Source organism: Corylus avellana, chromosome 6, assembly GCF_965113065.1.
Source record: "Corylus avellana chromosome 6, dhCorAvel1.hap1.2, whole genome shotgun sequence".
Classification (NCBI taxonomy): domain Eukaryota; kingdom Viridiplantae; phylum Streptophyta; class Magnoliopsida; order Fagales; family Betulaceae; genus Corylus; species Corylus avellana.
In genome coordinates, this window is record NC_142495.1 from 5132851 (window position 1) to 5150598 (window position 17748).

Sequence of the window (17748 nt, forward strand, 5' to 3'; positions counted from 1 at the left end):
CTCTAATTAAACAACTGATTTACTGGGAGAGAGGGAGTTCAGGAACACATATCACAGCAAATATACTCAGAAAAAGCTTTCTTAGCTCTGCTAGAAAGGCATGCAAATGCGTTATTGCATTGTCGAAACATTTATTGACACAGAATATCAATGAGAAGCTGAAAGCTACAGCATGTTCATAAGGAAACATTGATAGGAAAACCGAAAACAAGGGAAAACAATATATAAACACAGGCTCAAACGTGCTTCTAACTCATTCTTGGAGAAACCAGAAGGAATAAACTATCCCTAGTTTACCTCTCTCTACCCCCCTTGCCTACAAAAATAGCACAATTGTTCAATAATTATCACGAAGTTCCCCACACTTCAGTCAGAGATTTTGATCTCAACTCCCATAATGTCCTTCAACGTCTCGTATGTCACAAATGCAATTGCTATAGATGGAACTACCTGAACAAGATAGACAGCACATCAAACAATGCCCTAATGCGGAGAAAGATATGTTCATTAAGCTTAATAAGTGAATATCAATTTGATAAACCAACTAAAAGATTTGAATCTTTATCAGCAACATTTAAATAACTTGATTTGAAAGGCAAAAAGTTTATGGCACATCTGAGGAGACAGCAAAAAGGGAAATTGGAAGAAATCCAAGCCTCAAGGTGAAACCAAATTTTAGAGAAATTGGGTAATTGTCCCATAAGGGTCTGGGTTTTACACCTATGACAAATAAGGATCCAAGTTTTTAATTTCAACAATAAGGGGCTGAGATTTTGCCCTATAACAAATAAGTTCAATCTGTCAAATTTTTGTAACAAAGAATCTGCCACTGTCATTTTGTCCACATCAGATCAATAAAATATGCCACATGTATCAAGATCCATATCACCATATCATATATAAGCAATTATGGCAACAAAAAAAAAAAAGAAGGGAATAGATATCTACCCTCCACCCCTGCAAAGGGAGCCGGTGGAGACCAACTGTTGGGATCAATTAGGGTTTTCAAAGCATGGTTGAATGATGGACACATGGGAAAGGTAGGTGACGCGGGTCCTGGTTAATGCATAAAAAGCTGCATCACTCATGTAGTGAGCTACACCCCCAACATTTAATTTCTCTTTTGACGCCCACATACCCTTGCCACGCGTCCATCACTCAACCGTGATTTGAAAACCCTAATTGATCCCAGCCGTTGATCTTTCCTTTACAATATCAGTTTAGATCAGTTGAAGGAAAGATCAACGGCTGGGATCAATTAGGGTTTTCAAAACATGGCTGAATGATGGACGTGTGGAAAAGATAGGTGGCATCAAAGAGAAATGAACTGCTGGGGGCGTGGCTCATTGCATGAGTGACGCATGCCATGCGGACAGGCACATTTAAATTGACCTAAACGAATTTTGAAGAGTTGGGCCCCGTTCACTACCAGTTACTGTTGGTCAACACACAACTTTTAGGCCATTTAAATTCAATTTTTTGATTAATCAAAGCCCATTGTTGTGGGATGTTTAAATTCAGAAGTCAGGTCCAGTTTGTAAGGGGATTTGTTCTGAAGTCTATTTAAAGAGTCCGAGAGGCTGAGAATGACATGGAAAACCTTCTTTGCTTGGTGCTATCGTATTGGAGGCCTGGCTACCTCAAATTAACATATCAGATTTTAATCCTTATTCTAATAAAATTCTCACTTACCTATCGTTCTGATATCCATACTATTATACTATTACAGTTTGAGGCACAACGACTGACCTCAACATAAAAACGCCTTTCACTTTGAACTCTAAACATTAATCATAAAGTTTTACACAACTACTCTACGAGTACTAGGACCCAAATTCGAGGCTACAAAGAATAAATGCCTCCATAAAAGGTATATATCCCGGCACTTCAGGGCCCACATCTAGATGCACATTATGTTGGGCATCCCATGGGCCACAATCTGTAAGACTAGAAGGTTTTGTCCCCAAGAGGTAGCTCAATCGGCTAGGACCACACTTTATGAAGTGGAGGTCACTAGTTTGAATCTCTATTCCCCCCTCTTGTGCGGACATGTCAAAAAAAATAAAAAATAAAATTTGAGGAATTTCCGGAGCACCCAAACTCTAAATCTCTAAAACCCTATCAAACAGTTCAAAACCTCTAAAACAACCCATTATTTTTATGCATAACCCATACACGATGGATACTTGGCTTGCCAGCCAAATAAAAGTTCACGACGACACAGAAATTTCTAGGAGGATTTAGAGTCTCTCTTTTCCCTCCCTTCTGGCAAGTGGATTTTTAGTCCTGAATCTCGATATTTCTCCATTTTTGTAGTGCCACAATCATTCAGTGTCAGGAATAGTGACCAATTAGCCAGGTGAGTTAACATTTCAATTTGGTGATCCAGAGTTCTACTTGAAAGTGTCAAACCAGTTTGACCTAAGGTTATTCCAAAATTTCTTAAAACATAGATCGCAGGTAATAGGAGACTGACCTTCACAGAATTGGGGATCAAACCCTTGTACAATGCCCCAAAGCCCTCATGCCGAACAGTTTTCCTGAATACGTCAATCATACCGGTATATTCGAGTTGGACCTTGCTCCTCCCATCACCAGTGACAACAGAGGCAGCATTATTCCATCCCAACATCTGCATTCGTCGACGTATAACATCAAGAGGATAAGCAACAGTTTGTCCAACAGTTCCAGCAGCAGCCCCACATGCAAGCTTTGTTGGCACACTCAACTCAGAGTCATCACTAACTAGTCCATACGGTTTAGTTTTAATCAACCAAGCCTTTAAAGATTCATACACACCAAAGTTGAGACCCGCATAAGGAATCTGCAAACATAACCGCATATCGTGTTTAGAGAAAGTATCTTCCCAAGGTTACACAAAAATCTGGAAATATAAATTAAAAGCACTAAAAAGAATATGATTAGTTAGTATTAAGCACAAGCAGCGAAGGGAACAAGAATATGTATCCAATATTTGAATTTCCTCTCCCTTCATTAAATTTCATCTTCCCCGGTCACCTCTCAACAGCCGAAGAAAATCTAGACCAGAGTGAGTTTTGACAATTATCCCATAAATAACAACTCAATACAAAAATCCATACCCCCCAAAAGAAAAAAAACAAAAAACAAAAAACAAAAAAAAAAACAAAAACAAAAGAATAGGAAAACAGTTGGGGGAACTGTTGATAACTTTGAGATTTAGAAGATACGAGGCCCTATTAGAAAGCTAAAATAGTAATCAATCAAGATAACCAAACTCAAGGTATACTTGTTCATGTTAAGGCCAAAAGTTTCTTCAGCCAATATTTTTCTTTTGAAGAAAATATAATACAATCATTGGTAGAGGCAAAAAATCTCCACAAGTATAATGTTTACACAATTGTCAAATCAACCAGGACTGTAGCCAAGTAGTAGATGAAGATATTATTAAACCGGCAGACATTTTGGTTTTTCTTTTTGCTGGTTCTATCCTCAAGGATCAAGAACAAGTATATGCAGTCATCCTGGTTGTAGTTATCTGGTCCAAAGTAACAGCCCAAAATATGAACGAAAAAATACTTACAACTCCAATAACAGAAGGAACCCAGCCCTTGTACAAAGCCCGTGGGCCTTCTTCCCGCAACACAGTTGATAGAGCATGTAAAATTCCTCTGTACCGGTAAGGAGACTTATCTGTCTGCAAATATAAGACCCATGAAAAATTTGATACTTAAATGCTAATTACCTATGCATGATACCATAATCCCTACTAATCACCAAAAGAAGGGTACCTTAAATGAAATGAATTTCCATTTATCTTGATAAATAAACTAACAAAAAATTTCCTCTAAAGAACTAAACCACAGCTGTAAATCTCTTTTTGCCGCTTAGTATAGATATTGATGATCCTAGCAGCTTCCATCTTAGAGATAGAGAAAAATAAAATGGATTGGGGTTAGAAGACCAAGTACCTGTACAGTTAGCCTGCCTCGTACCATGTCCATTGGGTAAGTTGCAGACATGCCCATTATTCCAGCAAATGCCCCAGCCCCAAGACGCAAAAGAGGAGTGAGCTCAGCATCTTCTGCAGGAATAACAAGAAAGTGCATTAGATAACTCATATGTCCTCCATCAAGTGCCATCTATCCATTTCTGAATCCTAGGACACACAAAATGAAGTTCATCTGAGTTAGTTTACAATCATGCCTTACTAATGAAGTTCATGTGTAAGCTGTAAGGATAAATTCATCAGTTCCAATTTCTAATATTAGAAGCATATGGAAAGCAAGCTGTCTCAATACATTTAGTAAAGGTGGACACATAAAAGACTCATGACAGTATAAAAAGGAAACACGAGTTCTATTACCATCTATTTGAGATAAAAACATTGACATGACCTAATTTAACCTAATTAAAATGTGGCAAAAAATAACCCAAATGTTGTGTAGTAGCAATGCACATCACATGGTAACTTAACCAATTAGGCAACATGAAAATTGCTAAAATTGCACAGGTAAATTGAAAGCAGCAACACTAGACGACAAAGCATGAACAACCATGTCAACGTAAATGATACCAGAAAAGACTCATAAAACTAGTTTAGCAATTAGAAAATTTTAATTACAGCAAAGCAGCAGCAGAGGTTCCAAAGCACTTTGCAAGTGAAAGATGAAAAACCAAAAGAGCCAAAAAAAAAAACCAAACAATATAAGCAGAGGAAAAAAAAAAGAGAGAACAACCGGTTTCATTCTTCATTTATCCTGGCATAATTATTATTAGTATTATTTGATAAAATTTATCCTGGCATAATTTACACATAATATGTCTAAAGTATAATTCACAGCTAAGCCATAACAAAGTACACAGTTTTAGAAGCCCTTGCAGGCAACAGCTCTGAAGCACTTCTCACATTTAGTAAGCCAATGCATTATAAAATTTAAAATGATGCTAAACGGGATTTCTTTTATGCCTTAATTTTCTTTATTGATTTATTACATGACCATGAAGAAGTGAAGAGGACCCATCTCATAGTTCTTTTACCAGGCACTCGGCCACCCGACAAAAAGAAAGGGGAGACAAATCATTATGTTAAAACAAAGTCTCCCAATGTGTCTAGTTTAGGGATAAACAATTAATAACCCATCAGGTTGACAAAAATGATGGCAAAGATGGACATACCATTGCCAGTTTTTTTTTTTTTTTTTTTTTTTGATAAGTAAAAAAATATTGTATTAGTGGACATACCATTGCCAGTTTGCTGCTGATATAGATGCAAGATTCTCCTGTCAGATAATAATAAGGCAAAAATATTAATCAATTGTCTCCACTAATACAACAAAGTATACATAACTAAAATAGTTACGTACAGTAGATAGGTGGAAGCATGACTCTCTCTTCTTTCCCAGACATACATTAATGAGAAAAGGTTTAAACATGCTCATGATTATATTACTCTGACTCATCATTAAAACTGAAATGGTAGTATAGTTCATCTCATGTTATCATTATTTCAAATAGTTTGATGTGATTTGGCATAGCGAATATAACCAGCAACTTATGACAGCTACATGTTCACAATCAACAGCACCATCAACCAAACTCAACAGACCATGCTTCCCAACAAATTCAGTTTGGCTAAAGAATCTATGTTTCACCCATTTTGCCAACAATACAAAATAAAATTTTAAAAACTGGGCCCCAAACCAAAAGCCAATAACACAATCAAAATCATAAACTACATACCAAGGTAATCAATTCAACATAGAGTTTGTGCAGAAAACTTTACTTTGAAGCGTGCTCATAGCTGAAGAACTTGATCGCAGAGTTTGGTACAATACGTGCACAGTTAGTACCATTTCCTTTGAACATTCCACGAAAACCCTCAGTTCTCCATATGTATTTCAAGCCTTGCATTGTTCCATTATATTTTATGTTATGGGGATTCTGGACCTGTATATTGCCAGAGCTAATTAACGCATCATTGATTTGATATTTATCAGTGTGTCTGTGCATTTGTAAACAAGCTTGAATAACTGAATATAAACCAACCTGTAGCAATATTTTCAACCTTTCCAAAGGAGCAACGGCTGTGCGTGACCTGCATAGACATGAAAACTTTTCGGTCTGTAAAATAAAAAAGGCAGTACCACGGATACAGGAATTGGAAAGGAATGCATAGCATGTTCTTGTAGTTACCAATCAGAAATGCCAATAAGAACAATATAAACTAGTACTAGAAATTTACACTGCAGCAAATTAAAACTTAGTGATGCTATAGACTGCCAAGGCAGCTCAATTTTATAAAAGTTGAATAATTAATCCTCCGCCCTGTAGGAAACACAGTTTTCGGGTCACTTCCTATGGAAAATCACACGGTCCATGGAAAAGTTAGAAAGCAACCAAATTTACAGAGTGGGTAACAAAATCCTTAACAAAATTTTCCCTTCACTGTTTATTTGGTATAAAAGATTCATATTCTAAAAAGTCAAACATGTAGATTGCATCATTTCAGTACACTATATAAATTTTCCAAGCCATCATGTATACAATTGATGAAAACAACTACGTAACACATGCTTAACTCTAGCAATAAACACATTCACAACACAAAAATTTCAAGTCTTCAAGCAAACAGTCAATTACTTCGTAAAGACAAGAAAAATGACAACCACATAGCAACAAAGCAGAGACTAGTAGACCTTATTTCATATGCTTTATATAAATTATAGGATAGTTGTATGAGCCTAACAGGCTCCTTTCTCTCTGAGGTCCAATATGACAACAACAACTAAGATTCAATCCTCGCTTATTTCTTCTCCCACATTCTCAGTAACCAATCAAAATCTTAGATTCAGTTAATTCTCCTACTTCATTCTAGTTCCTATCATACGAGGCTTCTAATGGGAGGAAAAAAAAAAGTCTCTTTTCTTTTCCTTTTTTCTCTTGCAACAACCAGACATTAAAGGTTCAATTTTTAAATTTTGATCACACACCCTCTCACAGCAACCAAAATGTCCAAAAACAAAGAAAACAAGGAAAAGTGCCCGGGAAACTTTACCAGGGATTACTATTTCCATAGTCAAATGAGTACATAAATGAGTATCTAATGAATAAATAAATAAATACGTAACTTTGATTTTTTCAGTAAACAAACAGACCACAAAAGAAATTCCATTTTTAAAAAAGATATCATATGAAAGAAAAGGCAAAGGAAAATACAACTCACACTGCTCCGGCAACTCCACCCGCGAACAGAGACTTGCAAATACTGAAAGCGTAGCTCTGAGCCCTCACGCCCTCTCTCGCCAGCTTCGCCTCTTCCGCCAGATTCACGATCGTCGACACCGCCGATTCGCTCGTCTTCACGTCCTCCGAAGCCATTGCGAGGAGAAGGACAAACAAAAAAAAACCCTTGGAAAAATAAAGAGCGAAAGAAGAAGAAGTCCTCGTCGGGAACCCTACGTCGTCTTCGCGCTCGATCTCAAAGTTTCGCGACGATCAATCGGTTGGGATCTCCAGCGATTATATCAAAAGGCAAGCCTTTCGCATTTCTCTGTGCAGTCGCAGAGTGTGGTAGCGACGGCTCTGAGAGCAGAAAGTGAGGGCTTCACTATGCAATTGCTATTATGTTACGGCGTTTGTTTATTGGGTGAGCATGCGCCACGCGCTCTCTGTGTTTGGTGAGTCACGTTGGGGTTTGGTTTTGTTTGGTTTTGTTCTTTTTTTTTTTTTTTTTTTTTTTAGCAAAAATGGTAAGCTTATCTGGACGTGACCATAGTAGTACCTACTTGTTGAGAACCGCATAAAAGGGGCGTAGATAATAAGCCATTGAACCACCACCCTTGATGGTTTGGTTTTGTTCGATCAATGAGATATTGGTCCTAGCAAATGAGACTATTCTATAAATTTTGTTTTTTTTGTACTTTTGATGGTTTTTTTTTTTTTTTTGTATTTAATGAAATAATAATAATAATAATAATAGATGATAAAATATGGATAATTCCTAAATTTTAGTGATTAATATTTGATACGATATGATAACAAGGGATTTTATCTACAAAACTTGTTGGTATATCTTTGGGTATCTTCAAATTTTTTTTTTTTTAAAAAAAAAAATTATCTTTAAAATTTTCTAGTCATTTTTTTTTTAAAGGAATTTTCTTGTCTTTTACAACCAAAGAAGAGACAATAGAAGATTGCATTTATAATATTTATAAAGAGTAAATAAAATAAAATAAAACAAAAGAAGCATCAATTTCATATTCACCACTCTAGCCAAGTTTTAGAAAGTGTGAATTTGGTTTATATTTGATTTGACCGAAAAAGCTATGACCTTTTGTATTTTATTTTTTTAATCCTTATTTATGAATGTTCCATCCCTCCTAACAATCATTGGCCCTTTTACTATCATCTTACTCGAATATTTTGGCTACGTAAATTGGCTGATTACAAGATTACTTGAAATATTTGGCACTGAATTACAAAAAATATAAAACAATGAAAAATAAATAAAATGAATACTTATAAATGGAAAGGTGTCAGACGCATGTCAATTGACATGGACACCGTCGATCAAACGCTTAAAATATTTCGAACAGGAGGCACCTAATCGTACCGTGTGTTTCCGTGTCCCAGGTCTATAACGGAAACCTAAATCATTTGACGGCGTTTCGCGGTTCATTTTTCATATTGGGTTTGTTTGCCAACCAAAAAATGTTCATTACTATTATCTTAAATTCAACTCTTGGGAACTCACCAACAGCGACAGGTACCTCAATTGGGTAATGTGAAACAAAGCTCACTAGGTACGATCATGTCCCAAAAAAAAAAAAAAAAAAAAAACTCAACTCTTAACAATTTTACTTTTTATATTACATTAATAAGTTATTATTATTATTTTAATAAAAAAAATTTTACTTTTTCCTATCAAACTTTTTTTTTTCTTCACATTAATCAAATCTTGCTATAGATCTATGCCACTAAACAAACAAAGTCCAATGCTAAACAATCCCATTGGTTCAACGGACCATTCGGTTTCTTTTCCTCCGTAAGTGATGGCGTGACTCTCTTCAATTATCGTATGTTTAGAAATTGTTAAAGCTGCCACGTGGTTTTGCTAAAATTTCTGCCAATTGTTCAAATTGTAACATTTTTCCATTTGGCTTAAAATAAACTTTATAACAAAAAATAATAATAATAATAACTCTTTAATTCTTTCCTCCAATTATCTCGCCCCAATTAGGAGGTTCAAATGATTGCATTGAATCAAAAGAAAGTAAGGATGGAGATGGAGGCATCCTCCGCCAACGCTCCAATCAAGTCTCTGAGCTTATCCTCATCTCCCTTTTTACTCGGACTCGCGATTTAGATCTTTCACAATAGAATTCTTATATGTAGTTTCTTTCTATTAGTTTAAAGAAAATGTCAAAAAAATCATAAAATGTCACCTCTAACAGACTCCATCAATCTCTCTTTGACATTAGGATCACTACAGTGCAAGCGATTCAACAAATTATTATAATCCTAAAAAGCGTCACACTCTTTCTCCTATCTCCTCTCATATCTCACGTCTCACGTCTCTCTCTCACTCACCTCTCTTTCTCTCTCTCACACCTCACCAAATGAACAGCAAAAGTACTCAATCATCCCTGCAAGCAAGGATGGAGCCAGGAAGTTTTATGGGAGGGAATCAAAGCAATTTTTTTTTTTTTTTAATCATTGGTACTTAAATACAATGAGGAATTGAGCTTAGAATTGTGTCATACTCTCCAATTAAATGTTTAAATTCTAACAAACAATATTCTCAATATTTAATAACCATAATATCCAAATTACAAGACCACTTAGATTAGAAATTGAGCTTAGAGTACTAACCTCAAAAAGTGCGACCTGCATTGAGTTATTTTGCACCTCATTGATTAACATGATATTCTCATAAGTGACATACAATCCAAGATCAAACTCCAATAAACTTTATGCATTTTTTCTTTTGAAATAGTCAAGTATTGTATTTAATTTTCTCATCATCTACAAATAAATTTACATGATCATTTTGAGTCTTTAGAAAATAAAGAAAAAATATGTGTAGGTTAACAATGAACAAACTCACATGAATAATATAATCATCACATAGACTCTAAGTTAAACATTACACTTTAACCCTATAATTATTATTCTCTTCCTATTCCATTGATCTAGCAACTTACCCCAAATTTATAATACTCATATTCACATACAATAATCAATATGATTATAATATAACATATTAGAACCTAAACCTCATGGGCATCAATTTCCATTGAACTGATGAAAGTTTAGAGTTAATTAACGCTTTAAATGTAATTAACACATCCAATTAGCAATCTTAGTGTTCACATATCAAAAGCCATAATTTAATTCATACTATACAAATTAGGGTTTATGTCCATACTATAAACAATAGAGAAATTAAAGCTTTAAACCCATTAATCCAACAACCCAGATCTTAAATCATGCATAGAAATTAACTACACACAAAAGCCCCTAGTTAATTTTAGGAATTTAGCTTCTTACTAAAATTTCCCAAAATTCGGACCTAATCATTATGATTTCAAACTTGAAATTCAATGGGTAGAACAAAAACTCAAAGATAAACTAGAGATTTCTCAATGGTATTAGTTATAAAAACCCATCAAAATAAAACCCATAAAAAATTCTCATACGGCCATACCAAATCAAGAACCAGAAATCTTTACAAAGAAAAGATCCAAGATTTACATACATACATAAAAGAAAATAACAACAACAAAAAACACAGAAATTTCCAAGTAGCAACAGAAATTTCCAAGTTTCTAAGCCGACATCCAATCTATGAAGGAAAAAATAAAAAATAAAAAATCAACTTTTCAGATTCTTAACCAAATTTTCAAGTCAAACAATAGAAAAATTAACCAAAAGAAAACTCCAAGATTAACCTAAGAAGTAAGAATCAACCGGTGGAGGAGAGTTGGGGGGACCGGGACCTATCAATTTATTTTGGGGGGACCAATATAATATTTTTTTTTTCACACCTTAAAATATCTCTTTTGAGAAAGTGGGGGGGGGGGGGGGGGGGGGGCGGACCATGGCCCCAGCCAGTTCCCCCCTCCCTTCGTCTCTGCCTACAAGGGCTTTCCTCGTGCAATGTAGCAGGGATGGAATTAAAAAGTTTGATTGGGGACCAAGGTATACGAAGAGAAGGGAAAGTAGGGGAGAGGGGGAGTGGCCAAAAAAAATTTTGGGCAAGGGAGGGGCCAATTGGCTTTATATATATATTTTACTACCTATTTATTTATTTATTTTTTTCTGAGGAATTGGGGGTCAAAATTTGTTTTGGGCACGGGCCAATAGGCTTTAAATAATTTTTTTTTTTTACTACCCAAAATATTTTTTCTCAGGAATTTGGGGGGGGGGGGGGGGGGGGGGGGGTGGGGGGTGGGGTGGGGCAATGGCCTACTCAGGTCCCCTAATTCCGTCACTGAGTGGTAGCACTCTGACTCGGCACTGCCGGCACTCGATGAGATTCAATGGTATTCGATGGCACTGAAATTTGCTGAAGATGATGGTTCGTGGGACTGGGGACATCCACCCACTAACTGGCATTCAAAAATAATTTGGTTCCAGTGAGTTATGCAACAAGATTCCGGTGAACTTATTCTTTTGGAGGCCAAGGTCTGTGAGACCCAAAAAAACTAAAAAAGGAAAGAAGCTTCATCAGATGGAAAGGTAGAGTGAAGAAGTCAGGGGGAGATATGTGGTTTGATAGCGAGAAAACGGAGATGAGGGAGATGGAAAGAAAAGAAAAATGTTTTTAGAATAAAGAAAAAATATTATTTTAATCATACGAGAAAAGGTTAAGAGAATTTATTATGGTGTATATTTAAATAGGAAAGCAAAAAATAGTTTTATACAGAAAAAATCAATTGAAAGCTGCTGAGAATACTCTAACGATTAGGTCATTTGCATCAATGATTCAGAAAAGCCATTTCAATTCATATTTGAAAATTATTATTAAAATGTAAAGATCTACCTCATGCTTTATACATCATAAAACACTTTATTTCTCATTTCAAAAAAAAAAAAAAAAAATTTTATTTCTTTAATGATCCGACAAGACAAGGTATAGAATAATTAGCGTTACTAATTACTATTATAAAAATAGTCTATGTCGTTCTCAATCATTAGTTGGCTCCCGCCTGAAACTTTCGAATTTTTTTTTTTTTTTAAGAAATTTATGTCATTTTTCTATTACCTAATATTACTTGGGGTCCCCTTTGAACTTGTTTCAAAAAATAGTAATCAACCAAGATATTGCCTTTTCAATTGTCCCAACCACAAAAATTGCTACTCGTTTATTTATTTAAAGATTTAACTCCTAAAAGAAAAAAAAAAGATTTAACTAAAGAAATAACATTGGATTAATGAGTTTTGTGTAAACTTGTTAGCACTTAGCAGACCATAATTAATTGACACGAGCAATCTAGATTGGGAGATGGTCATTGTGTTAAACTAAACAAAAACATAAAACATATCATTGGTTTATCTGTTCATTTCTTTGGTCTTTTATGGGATATTACCAGAAGAGGTTCTTAATGGGCTAGGTTATGTGATGTTCATATTCTCACAGGCCTAATTTTTTCTTTTAACCAAAACGGGCCAGAAAATAAACTGGGTAAATGACATTATTTTTTGGGCCAGAAATAAATGCTTATATGTAAACATGTCTGTCAAACAATCAATTGGACCGCAGCTCTCATGCCAGGTTAGACTTAAGAGTCATTGTTGTCCACCAAAGCCCATGATTCGAAACATATATATATATAACCATCTTGATAACACTTATTTTCAGCCCCCAATCATAAGCAAAAACATAAAAAGTATACAAAAATAAGTTTGACCAAAATACACTAGATTTTAGAGAGATAAAATCCCTAAAGGGTTAACTTTTTATCTCTAGGTTTAAGTTTTAAATAAAAAAAACAAGTTTTGAGGCATTAGAAACAGGTTTTGGGCATTATAAACAGGCTTTTAGGCATTATAAATAGGTTTTGAGGTATTAGAAACAGGTTTTGGGGCATTAAAAACGGGTTTTGAGACGGGTCACGGCTGGTGGGATTTGAAGCGTTTACCGCCGGCCAGACCCGCGTGGGTCTTGTTGTACCCACACCGTGGGTCTGGCCTAGGTTTTGCTGGCTACGAGTTTTTTTTTCTCTGATTTGGTTTGATTGTTTTCACTTTTATTTTTTACATTTTTCTTAAATTGATGATGTGTCACATAGTAATTGGAGGCTGCAAAATAGGTGTTATCAGGATAGATATGATAGTATGGGTTCTCATATATATATATATATATATATATATATATATATATGCTACTCATCATTAACAAGTGTCAATCTCTAGCATTATTATCGCGCGCGCGCGGGGGAGGGGGGTGGGCTCCCAAAAATTTTAAAAAAGGTTTTTAAATTTTTTTAAAAAAATTTGAATTTTACTTTTAAATTTTTTATTTTTGCACCCAAAAAAAAAATTTGAATTTTACTTTTAAATTTTTTATTTTTGCACCCCAAACTCCAAATGTTAGTGCCCCTTGATTATTGTCTATTGTCTATGTGACACATTTACATATACTTATTTTTTTAAAAAAAAGAAAAAAAAGAAAAGAAAAGAAAAGCAAAGACAAAAAGCAAAGGAACAAAGAGAATGTTAAGAGATGAACACTTTAGTAGTATTTCTTGCTCTATATATATAGGGGAAAAAAAAATCAATAAAACAAAAAACACTTTCCTTAATAGGATTCAAGGCAGAGCCTGTCCATGGTGCGAAAGGGGATCCAAGTAAAAAAGCTACTAGCAGCTCGGCTTGTAGTGGCAAATAAAACCATGGACAATACATAATGAAAGTCTCCTTCAAGAACTAAGTGGCAAATAAAACCATGGACATTTTTGTTTCTTTTGCAAAAAAGCAAAAATTTGGTATAAAATGTGTTGCCAAACGAGCCTTTATTTGTTTAGATGTGGACCTTATAGACAATACTTTTTAATTTTTACTCATTGGAAAGTACTTGTCAAAACACAAACTGAAAATACTTTTCAAAAATTTCTTTTAACAATAAAATAATTCAATAGTAAATATAACGGGGCCATGAATGAAGACAATGAACTATGAAGTAACAATGATAAGTAATCTTGGTAAAAAAAAAAAAGGCTAAAAACAAACGGAATATTGTCATTTGACAAACAAAATAAAAGTGTTTTTGGATACTTTAATTAGAAAGCATTAGTTCATTTACCCTATGGTAATTAAGTGATTAGAAGTGTTGAAATGATGCTTATCACTCAATTATCTTTAATTACCGTCACCAGCAGATTAACCTCCTATATATAATCACAGCAAATATTTTGTTTTTCAGACGTAGGACCCCACAGGGGGGCAAAAACACGTACTCATGGTCTTGGGGTACTAGTCCTTCAAAATTTTAAAAATAACTTAAAATTCTATTTTATTATTTTTTTTTTTTGTAGGATCGATGGACCTTCAAAAGTAATTTTTTTACCCCTAAAAAAAAAAAGAAATTAACTTAAATAGGTTAATAGTAAATATCTTGGTACAATGCATGAAGACGATGAACTATGAAGCAACAATGACGTGGATTCCTTGTAAAAAAGGCTGAAAACAAACGGGAATCTTGACAGACAAAAGTTGTTTGGATTACATTAGAAAGCATTAATCTGTCATAAAAAAGAATTACAGATCCTAATGGACGATTTTGGTTCATTAATTTACCCTGTGCTTATTAAGGTGTTGAAATGAGATGCATCTGACTCAATGATTACTGGTCATTATTAGACTAATTAACCACCTAATTAAGCATAATCGCACACGTGGAAAAACATAAGCTTTGGCCAAAAAGACAAATGTCGCACACTTTTTTCTTTAGGTTTAATGCATGCATGCTTGTGTTTATAGTAAAAGTCCAGTCATTAATTATGAGCAAAACAAATAGGACAAAGTGCAATTAACTAAAGTTATTTAATTGACAGATCAAGATTTTGTGCTAATTAAGAATAATCAACCTTACCATTACATTGCTAATTGGACTCTTTTCTGGCACTTTAAAAAGGTCTAGAAGAACTTTAGAGCCGATAATGTGATCATAATCCGACACTATAATCTGCATATTTTGGACCTTTTATATATGCCACGATTCCGATAAAAATATGTTCACTACCAATCAACTCATTGCATAGTTTTTAACTCAAATAGATTAGTAGTGCTAATTATAGCATCCCATCACGACCAACCCAATTTTCGGACTAATTCCTTGTCTTTGAGAAGTGAATTTTGGACCACCATCTCTCTTTCTGTACCTCTAGCTTGCTTATATGAGAAGCAATCAGGACATTAAGGACTCAAGCCGACTTACACTAATTAGAAATAAGGGTTTTCATTACGGGAGAAACCCATGTCCGTCCTAATGTTTACTAAATTCTTTGGAGATTAACTTGAAACCATTAAACGAGAGAGAATCATATATATATATATACACACACACCATTTTTCTCATAAGCCTAAGCTGATATGAAGAGATAAATTTAATTAGTTAATCAATATTTTATCATTCTCCCTCACCTGTGGGCTCAAACTCTCTTTTAATAAGTGAGGCCCAACACATAGAATATTTAATTTAAATGAGGGTAAATTGACGGAGTCAAGGTTTGATCTCTAGACTTTTAGCTCTAATACCATGTTAAATTACAATTTTTTTCAAAAGCTTAAGCTGATAGGAATACGTAAATTTAATCATTTAATCAATACTTTAACATATATAATATTTGATATACACTAGTCCATCTTTAATTATTAGCAAAAATAACACAAATCCAGTCACCAGACTTGCAAGTTGATCCAGACAATATCAGATTCATCTTATTTTACAAAATAAAGAAAATTCCCCTTTAAGAAATCACCCTAAAATCAAAGGTCCCATCGCAATTCTTTGTCGATGCTCCAAATACAGTCATGATTCAATAATATAAGGTGGATGAACTCATGGAATTAAACTACCTTGTTTTGTCTATGAAAAGAAGGTGCCGAAATCTTTTTCTTTTTTTCTTTTTGACATGCACCCTCGAAGCCACCTCGGGTAACTTCTCAAACAAGTTAAATAGGACAAGATTGTTTGACTTGGTTGGGATTTTTTTCTTGGGTTGTTGGATTAATTCTGTACGTGAAGAACGACTTACATCAATGGTGCACCAACACCTTTCTGTTTTCCTCTTGATTACTAAAAGTTCAAAAGGACAGTATTAATTATTTAATAGTTTAACATCTTTTTTTAATGAATGAAGTTTAATTCATAAAAAATAGTTAATGTAATCATTTAATTAAGTTTTGACGTAGTATGCAAGAAAAGTAAAATAGTAGTTTCAAGTTTCAACACAATCACACTCCTGGATGGGAAGGTTGGGTTGGAAAGATGGATAATATTAGACTTATCCCTCTAATTTGGAAGTTATGTGACAAATTAGGGCATTAAATCATCCCAGGGCCATGTTGCTTTCATGGGTGTGATGAAAGATTAAAAACTCTTTCCCTTGAACAACTACTGAATTATCACAAAGAAAGAAATAGAGGTGCTGTTTGGCAAAGTGCAAACAACAACATTACACAGCACTGTTTATAGTTAAAAAAAATTAAAAAAAGAAAATAATGATTGATATATGAAAGTGAAAAAGTGGTATTGAAAAGTATAAAAAATTTGTTTTGTAGTGATTTTTTTATTTGAATAGTAATAAAAAGTAAATGATGTGATATAAAAGTGAGAATTTTTTGATGTTGGGCCAAACCAAAAAATTTCAAAAATAAAATATTTTTGAGTTTGGCCATTGGGGGTGGCCAAACCACCCCCTAGAAGCCACCCTCAACCGGTCCTTTTGGCCACCCCCATACCTGAGTGGCCAGCCACCCCTTATGGCAAAAATGGGGTGGTTGACTATCCCATATATTTTTATTATTTTTTTATTATTTTGTTTTATATTTTTTTAAAAAAATTTAAATAATACTTTATTATATTTTAATTAGTGAGACACGTAGTAGTTTTTAGACCATTGAATAAGATTCAAGCCAAAACTAAAAAAAAAAATTGATGGACAATTTTCCAACTATTTCTTAGAACCTTGATTGGTATGTGAGAATGTGATATAGTTTAATAAACAAGGCTGTGAGTCACATTGTTTTGAGTGCTAATTAATTAGATGCATTAATAAGTCGAGATTAGGGGGGCCAATTTCTATCTCGTCATTTGAGGCATCTATCTCTTTCAATATTTATATATCTGCTTTGTTTTCAAGCCCTCAATCAATGCAAAGACAAATGTTTCAGCCAAGAAGTACATATCCCCGAGTGATATAGGCGTGTTGCGTCTTGGTTACGGGAGTTAGACATGGGTTTTCAGAATTCAGTGAACGGTGCAAAGCATGGGGGCTTAGGTGGCTGCATAGGGGTTCTGGTTTCAAAGGCTTATCTTTTCCACGGTGGCCACATTTCTATAATTGAAAACAAAAAACAAAAAGAGGAGCTCTATCCTATTCATTTCAAATTCAATTCTCAACTTCTTATAATCTTATCCTTTATATTATATCAATCACTTATTTAAACAAAAAAATTACTACAAAAAAAAAAAAAAATTATACTAAACATTCTTAATTTTTTCTTCATACAATCAAATATTGCTACAATTTCATAAACAAA

The 17748-nt window shown here is 34.3% G+C and overlaps 1 protein-coding gene across 2 annotated transcripts; it reads right to left on the reverse strand.

The window, feature by feature from the left end:
- Nucleotides 1-37: 37 nt before the first annotated feature.
- Nucleotides 38-7576, reverse strand: ADNT1 (adenine nucleotide transporter 1). Of its 2 annotated transcripts, none has more exons than XM_059600927.2 (8): nt 7205-7576; nt 6028-6076; nt 5765-5928; nt 5224-5261; nt 3951-4060; nt 3563-3676; nt 2477-2824; nt 38-450 (listed from the first exon to the last, which is right to left on the reverse strand). In XM_059600927.2, the coding sequence occupies exons 1-8, from the start codon at nt 7357-7359 to the stop codon at nt 367-369; spliced, it is 1062 nt and encodes a 353-aa protein (XP_059456910.1). In that variant the 5' UTR covers nt 7360-7576; the 3' UTR covers nt 38-366. The 2 variants fall into 2 exon arrangements, with proteins under 2 accessions (XP_059456910.1, XP_059456909.1); XM_059600926.2 differs by having other exon boundaries at nt 3951-4063.
- Between the last annotated feature and the right edge of the window lie 10172 nt (nt 7577-17748).

Excerpts from the sequence above, each read along its gene's own strand:
- ADNT1 (XM_059600926.2), bottom strand. The coding sequence starts at position 7,359 with ATGGCTTCGGAGGACGTGAAGACGAGCGAATCGGCGGTGTCGACGATC. Across the intron at positions 6,077-7,204 it reads GGTGGAGTTGCCGGAGCAGT|GTCACGCACAGCCGTTGCTC; the intron begins GTGAGTTGTATT and ends ATGTCTATGCAG. Across the intron at positions 5,929-6,027 it reads GGTTGAAAATATTGCTACAG|GTCCAGAATCCCCATAACAT; the intron begins GTTGGTTTATAT and ends GGCAATATACAG.